Below are 8,411 nucleotides of genomic sequence, written 5' to 3'. Positions count from 1 at the left end.
TGGTATACTACTGTAAGGACAGGTTTTATACCTGCAACAAACACAAACTGAACAGACAGCATAACACAATGTAAAGCATATTCTGGATCTGGATTTTGCATCCCTTAATCTCCAGAGATTGCTGGGGAAATTGACAGACACTGTAACTCACAAATTATTGGAAGGAAAAACTGGCAACATTCTTAATTACTGGTGAAATATTCAGAATGTCAGTAATGTGAAAGCTTTACCTTTTATCTATCAAAGCAATCAAAACAAGGTGATGCTGGCAATTCTCCTTTGCTACTCATAAATTTAAATTCCATACAGGGAGGAAGCACAAGCTAACAAGAGAATGTGTTATATGGCAGTTCATCAAGAATACATGATGTGATCAGAACGAAAGCACTTCTGTTTTCCCTTTGTCATCTGCAATGCAGTGCACTGACCCAAGTTAGGGCACACTTGTTCTGGCTGAAGTGGGTACTGGTTCTGATTCTTAGTTCAAGAATTTCTGTTCATATGTAAAAAGGGCTGCCATGGGACTTAGTTCTTCTGAGCTTCAGAACACAGAGTTTCTGTAAGCTGGAGGAACTCTGGAGTGCATGCGTGACTCCATTTAGACACTTTAGCCAAAACTGCCACCAAAGGCAAAACTACAAATAGAATATATCTGGAACATTGGGTCACCCCACAGAGACAGTTGAACAAGTCCATTATCCTGTGGCAGCTATTACTTTACAAAGTAAAGCAAATCCTTTTTATTAAAAATGCTCTCATTTTCTGTAAGCCATTGCTATTTATTGAACAGCACTCTACATCTCTTAAATAAAACAAATAAGCCAATATTGCTTCTGCAACTACTTCAGATCTTAGTTTTATGGAACACTTGGGAAACTACATGAGCAGCTGTAATGCACAATTTCTTCTTACTGTCAAGAAAAGTCCAGATTAGTAGGTATTCTGTTGGCATATTCTGTACATTCAGACTGGCCAATATCCTTCAATAGTCACATGTGGATGCTAGCAGCTGTGAATTAGAATCAATTAAAAATACAAGGGAAAAGCAGCACCTACTGTCTACACTTAGATCTGTAAACTTGTGATAAATACTGACACAAATCTTAAGAAAATATGATGCTCTTTATTATTCTTTACAAGTCAATTGTTCCAAATATTGGAAGGTTTCACATTCAGAAGCTCAAATTTTCTAAGGTGAAGTTACTTAGATAAAAGAATTTTTTTTTCCATTCACAGAATTTACACTTCATAGTGCAGAAGGTCAGCCTGTGATCCAGTAGTATTCTCCAGTGTCAGTTGCTGAGTCCATATGTACAAGGAAAGATTTTTTTGTGTAGATAATCTGCCATTTTTCTGGTATTTTGTAGATTTTCTATCTCAAAAAATGGAATCTGGAAACAAAACAAAAATCATTTAATAAACAACTGATGTTCATTAAGCAAAATTACACATCAAATACTTATGTTTTAAAATTAAAGATTTAATCCTAAATGTATGACTGAGCTGTAAATGGCTTGAATAGAGATTACTGAAAAAAAAGGAATTATATCTATTGGAGGTTAAACTAAGATAAATACTATGGAGTTAAGCTTATGTCATAAGTGGTAAGTGGAAAATAAAATCTCAAGAAACTAAAAATAACAGTTTTCATTCAAAGTATGTTTAAAGAAAAGTATACCTCTATAAATTCAACAGGAAAAATAGAGGTTATACTCTGTTGAAAATATTTACAATACAGATCAGCTTCTTTTTTAAACTTTTCTTTTTAAACTCCAAACCTTTTAAAGAAAGTATTTAATTAAAAGTTCCAGTTCTAAAGAACTCATACATATCAATTTCCTTTAACTGAAGATTTGAATCTTTATCACTGAAGAGAAGTACTCTTCCAAACAGCAACTCTGGGGTGAAAACCACAGACAGAATACACTAATTGATCCAGTGAAGAAAAAGGTATTTCTGTACACCCTCATAAAGGCAAAATCTAGGCAGAGAGAACCTAATATAGAAAGAACAAGACTACATCTGCTTTAGGAATTAATTGAAATTACAGTTTTAAGTATTGTAAAATAATTTTTTGCTTGTTTTCTTAGCCAGAGCAAAAGTAAATCACTGTCTTTGGACTTTACCTGCACAACTTCATAACCAAGTAACCGAAGATGTCTCTGTTTAATAGCTTCTTCTCCCAACAGATTGTGGCTATGAGCACAAAATCTATTTTGACCATCAACACACAGGGCAATTCTAAAATTAAGCATTAAGTGTAATATCAAAAAAACCAACCAGAAACAAACAACAAACGCACCACAATTGGTTATTTTAATCACCACAACTATTGCAGTTCCTAGGAAATATGAGACAATACCTCCCTCTTGTGCTGAATCAGATGTAGTTAGGTAGATGGGAGTTACTAGTTCAGGATAATTTTAATCACTCAGTTTAGGGTATGAGGTAAAACTCTGAAACTTAGTGAAATTGATCTGAAAAGCTTTTTTATTAGCTCTGAGCAAAATTTTCCGTGCAAGTTAATGAGAGTTTGATAGTTTTAATGCTATGATTAGTAAGCTGTTTGTGTTCTTCTAGAAAGGAGAATGTGAAAAACTTTCCTCAGCTGGAAAACATTTCAGCAACTAAATTTATTTAACTTACTAATTTACCTGCTAAATCCATTAGAGTTCAAGCTATATCTGCTTTAAGTTAAACTTGTACATATGGTTGGCAGCATGGATTATAACTGTATTTTTTCTTCTGAGTGATAAAAATCCCATCAATTTAAACCAAGGTACTGTTAAAAAGTTGCTTACATTTTCAGTATGTTAAGTATATTGTGACTTGATTTACTTTATGAAAACTATTACTTAAAAACAACCATTAAAGCTCATTCTTAAGCATTTAAGCATGAGCCCTTGGAAAGAACTTTTATTAGTCTCTGAATCTTGTGAAGGTGTCCTGGTTTTAGCTTAAACCACAACTGAAGGTTAAGCTGGGGAAAGCCTAACCTTTTCAAAGGCTTTTGTTTTATTCACGGCAGTGCAGTTGCAAATATCACACAGACCGTTTGCTTAACTTTGTATCCGAGGCTTCCCAAAGTAACCCTTACGTAATATACATTTAAACACCTATGCATTTGTCAATGAAAGAAAACCAGCATCTGTAGCAAACATCCTTATTATGCAGGAGTCCTTGCAGAGGTAAATTTGTGAACTCAAACTGGCTTAAACTCTGTTAAATCTCTGCAAATACACTCAGTTAGAATTTAGTTTTAATTTGAAAATGAATTACAGAATGTCAAAGTAAGATTGCTATAATCCAGATAAAGATTACTTGGTTCTGACTGTCACTGGGTAAACAGTGTGACACTGCCTAGTCAGGTGGCAAAACAATGAGCAAAAAGCAGATCGGTAATTTTGTTCTTTTGCCAGTGGTTTCAGTGTGAGATTTGAACTCTGATGAAGTCAATAGCAAAACTACAAATGGCAATACTACTTAATTTTTGCCAGGTTTTCACCCTGCATGCTCTTTCTTAGTGTAAATCAACATTTTACCAGTGGTTTCTTTTATTGTCTTACCGTCTGTGTACCTCTTCAAGTTGGGCCGCAGGCAATACAAAACCTTCTTCATCTAATTTAATCTCAATATCTTGTGTAGATGAAAAAAGAAGTGACATTAAAAGTCATTTCTTATAACAAACTTTCTACTATAATTCTTATCCTCTTAGAGGATGAGAATACTATCACAATTTCTTTTTTTTTTTTTTTAATCCCAGAGGCTGGTAAAAGTTGTATAGAGTGATATAGAGAATATAGAGTGATAATTAGTAACAGTTCAGCCTTTAATGTTTACAAGCAAAGTAGTATTCCAAGTCCACTAAAAACTGTAATGCAGTTAAATGACACTTTACTGTTCTAGCTAGGTTCTCTGGAATTTTGAGGGCTTTGGGGACAGACACACTCTCTCCCTCTGCTAACTTCAACATTCTCATGAAAGCTGACATGCAGAATAACTCTGGAATCATCCCCCTTTTTAATGTCTTTTTTAAAATTCCTTTGACATCCATGGTGTCCAAGACTCCCTTTCCTCAACATCTTATTATCATCCACCCCTCCTGGGCACACGCCTTTCCTCATCATTGCCTTCTGTGTTTCCTGCTGCACACAACACTCACTCCTGTCTCACAGCCCACAAACCCCACTGACTGTTGTCAGCAGCTCTTGCTGAGAGGAGGAGCCCAGCTGAGCAGTGCACAAGGCTAACCACTTTCTCTACTCACCACCAAATCAGGGAGATCAGGCAAGTGGCATTGCCTCTTTTTGCTTCACGATACAAATTGTTCAACAGATAAGGAGCACAGAATAAAATAATAGAAACACAATACAAGAAGCTGTTAGCAGCTGTTTTCAATGCAGACTGGCTGCATAAATACCAATTAACACTGCAGTGCTTTTCTCTCCATTTTCCTTACTCTGACTCTGAAAATTATTTACTTAAAGTTCCCAAATTTCAGATTTAAATTTTTTCTGTATTTGCAGAATTTAGAATGAAAGCAAATGAATGCTTTGGCACCATACACACACATATTTAATAACTAACCTAAAAAAATGGAACTTACCAACTACATAGAAATACGGCGTTGATACCTCTGATGCAAAATATATTCTTTTTTTCAGTAAATAAAGTAATCCTGTCTTCACCCTTTTAAAGAGGTAAACATCAGGAGAATTGTGAGGTGTGGGACAGGCCTTTACCTGGTACTTTGAAAGGAGTTTTGGACCCTAGATAAGAACAGAAAACCAAATTGAAAAAGGGAGATAACATTTTTGCAATTACCTCATATTAACATAATTACATTAAAATGTATTAAAATATATTAAAATGTACTTTGTACATTAAAATGTACATTTTGTTCACACACATTAAAATACGTGAAGATATATTCTGTCCATTTCAAAGCCAAGTCTATTGAGAGACCTACAGTCTGAGGTATGATTGGCTGGAAACTTAAAATAACCCAAAGAACCACTAGAGCATCCTCAGGGAGCTTCAGTGTTATCATGTTCATGAGAAATGCACAGTTGCTTCCATTTATACAAATATATCAAGTAATTCAATCAGGTAGGAATGCTCCATATTTTCATCAAGCAAAGTTGGTTTGTCCAAGGCTTTTTATGGGAAATACACACAACTAAGTATAAACAGGGCCCTAAGGATCTTATCCCCTGTTGTTAACATCACTTCTGGTTTCAGGTGTACTGTACCTCATAAAACGGGCACTCCAGGGTGACAGTCAGAAAAAGCTGGGTGAGCTGGGACATAGCAACTCTGTTCAAACCAGGTGGCTGAGCTGAAACAATAACATTCAGGTTTTCAGGTGTACCTTCAACAAAGTATCTTTACACAAACCATATGCAGAAGTTAGGAAAAGCTATTCAGTAAAATGTGAAGAACATGAATCATACTTAATCATTAAAATTCTCAGTAATTATTTAAATTAACAGAAAGATCAGTATGAAATTACATAGGTAAAAAAAGAAAAATATGTACAGAAATATCAACACAAAAATACAAAACTAGCAAGATCTTCGTTAAAACTGTCATATTCTTTCACCAAAAAAAAGAACACACAAAAGATGCAGGACATTCTACATAGAATAATAAATTTGAGTTGGGGTCTTAAATAAATATCTCCTTCTTATAACCCCTTTTCCCCATGTTATAATACCAGGACCTCATTGTTTCACTTTTTTTGTTTGTTTTTTTTTTAAATCTGCAAGTTTTGGATCACACCAAATAATTTCTCGAGATTTGTCTGCTTCGTAACAGTCAACTCCTTCAGGTATTTCATGTTGCTGAAAACTTAAGTGACCAAAATTTCTAATCACAAACTTGGTTTTATTAGTAGAGCAATCTTAGCTGAAATCTTATAAAGTCAGTCATCTTTCTGGCATAGCTTACATCTCTCTACAATGACCATAAAAACACTTTAGTATCAAACAGAGAATAATTCTAAATGATGTGTTGTTCATTATAGATTTGTGTCCAAAAGCATTGAAATGGGCAATAATTAGAGCTAAGAACAGGCTATCACATGGGGGATGTTCTAACACCCTATATAAGAAAAAGGAGAAACACAACACCAGGTCACTGTTTTTTAGAAAACCAGAAGGACTAACTGAAATAATTCTTTTAGAGGAATTTAAGTCTGCATTTTAAAACTGTACAGTGCAATTTTCAAACTCAACTAAATGACATATCATGAAAGACAATGGTAACTGTGACAAGGAAGCAATGGCCTCCTGATCACTCTTTTCCAGTCACTTTGATCATGTCACTGTTTATTTGACAAATTAAATTGATAAAAAAATAGGTGCTTGACAAGAGACAAACTACATAATGGAAAGAAATGTGAAACATCCCAGAAGAAGTTCTGCTCCTTACCTTGAAGCTTTTGCAGAAAATAGGGACTAAATATTTTTGGCAGAAAATTTATTGGGTAACGTTGAATAAGGGCACATGAGTGTAACAAGTTCAGCAAGGTGTGAGGCTGAAAGTGCCTCAGGTGGGTATGCAGCACAGCTTCAAGCTTCCCAAACAAGGAAGCAGCACTTGGAGGCAGGTAGTTAAGAGTCCCAAATGGGATAATATATGCAGCAATCTGGTCAGTGGTAAGTCTGTCAGCACTGGAAATGAAACTTTCTGCAACCACATCAAAGATGGGCTTTGAAAGGATCATCTTTTTGCAGCAATACTGCATGACCTTGCTGACTGTTTGAGGGTGCATAGTGCAGATGGACTTTGGGACAAGTCCTTCCAGTGCCTTTGTAAAAATCTGCACGTTTTGCCCAAAGTATAGGAAAGCTTCCAGTACATTTACCAGTTCATGATCTGTGAAATAAGGAACATGCTTCACTGAATGTTTACACAGTGCAGTGACTAAGGGGATTGCCCGAGTCTGATGAAGAACCACCAGTGAATTCAGTATTGCACTTGCAAAGTTTGGGCTTAGCTGGGAAACTATGTGTAAAGTGACACTGTTCAGTCTGTTTAGCAAGTTTTGCCATTGTTTCCCTTCCCTCGCAGTCACTTGCAGTATCTTATAAACCATCACTATTTCCTTGGGACTCCACCTCTCAATGCCTCTTTCTTGCATGTGGCTCACAATTTGTTCCAGCGTCGCACAACTTGGGCTTTCCAACTCGAGCAAACTCTCTCCAAGAGCACACAGATTTTCAGCAGTCAGCTGTCCCCTGCCAAGCCGCTCCTGGCTCTCCGAAAGCAGGCTTGTCATCAGCGTGCTCTGTGGATCTACACGCAGCTTTATCAAAGCCTGCAATGCAGTCAGCAGCCCCGTGTTTGACAGGTTTGAGGATTCAAATTCAAACTGGAAGCACAATGCCCTGAAAACTTCATTCTCTAACAGTTCGGGGTTTTTAAGACCATTGTCATCCACCTCAACTTCAGAAATCTTCTGCAGGGCTCCTGAGGCCATAGTATCAGACATGACCTCTAGAGAGCTAAGAAAACAAAAAATCTCTTTTGATGTACAAAGGCTGTCCAACTTCTTATAAAATAATTGTTCATCCATCCACGCATTATTTGATTTAGTACAGTTCCTGATATCGCCATAAAGATGCACAGTTTCATTAACAGAAAGTGGCTGCATCTGCAGCTGTACATGTTTTCTCCTACAAAACGTATACTGAGGTTTCTCTTTGACACACAGCATCCTCATGGCCACGGAGCTACAGTCTGGGGGTTTTTGCTGCCCACTGATGAAGTTCAACCTTTTGCTTAGGGCCATCAAAGCAGATCTGCTTGCTTGTGTGCTGGACGAGTACAGCTGGAAACTTTTCCGACTAATCAAAGCCATATCGAATCAAGTCAGTTCTCAAATGATACCTAGGGGAAGAAAAATAGATATGTAGTCTCGAAAACAGCACCAGGATCGCAACAACGCAGAAAAAAATCAAAACAACCCAAATCCTTCAGGTGGCTGGAAAGATGGGCACGATCCCTCTCCCAGGAGCAGAAGGCAATGCAGAGAGCAGAAATGCCGGGAGCGGCGAGCCCCGTGTGGCAGACTGCCCCGTGTTCCCGCAAGGACACTGCCAGACGAACAGCAGAGGGACAGGAGCCGCGGGCTCCGCTCTGCCCACCACCCCCGCGCCCGGGACGGCACCGGCGGGGGCCCTCCATCCCCCTCCGCCCCGGCACCTACTGCTGCTGCTGCTGCTGCTGCCGCTGCCGCTGCCGCGGGCCGGGGCCGCGCTGCTCCGCGCCGGGGGCACCCGGCCGTGCCCGGGCAGCCGCGCCGGCCGCACCTCGGCAGCCATCACGGCAGCGCGGCGCCTGCCGGGACCTTCCGGCGCCTGGGCTGGCCCGCCCGGCTCCGCTCCGCCCCGGCCAGCCCAGCCCAG

General features: G+C 38.5%; 1 protein-coding gene across 3 annotated transcripts; it reads right to left on the bottom strand.

The window, feature by feature from the left end:
* Positions 1-1,103: 1,103 nt before the first annotated feature.
* FASTKD3 (FAST kinase domains 3) lies at positions 1,104-8,366 on the bottom strand. Of its 3 annotated transcripts, none has more exons than XM_079301168.1 (7): positions 8,209-8,366; positions 6,433-7,893; positions 5,253-5,338; positions 4,607-4,769; positions 3,567-3,636; positions 2,127-2,241; positions 1,104-1,391 (listed from the first exon to the last, which is right to left on the bottom strand). In XM_079301168.1, the coding sequence occupies exons 2-7, from the start codon at positions 7,862-7,864 to the stop codon at positions 1,293-1,295; spliced, it is 1,965 nt and encodes a 654-aa protein (XP_079157294.1). In that variant the 5' UTR covers positions 7,865-7,893; positions 8,209-8,366; the 3' UTR covers positions 1,104-1,292. The 3 variants fall into 3 exon arrangements, with proteins under 3 accessions (XP_079157294.1, XP_079157293.1, XP_079157295.1); XM_079301167.1 differs by having other exon boundaries at positions 8,213-8,366; XM_079301169.1 differs by having other exon boundaries at positions 8,219-8,366.
* Between the last annotated feature and the right edge of the window lie 45 nt (positions 8,367-8,411).

The sequence above is a fragment of the Erithacus rubecula genome (genome assembly GCF_903797595.1).
Source record: "Erithacus rubecula genome assembly, chromosome: 3".
Lineage (NCBI taxonomy): Eukaryota > Metazoa > Chordata > Aves > Passeriformes > Muscicapidae > Erithacus > Erithacus rubecula.
This window is presented reverse-complemented; position numbering and strand designations above follow the sequence as displayed.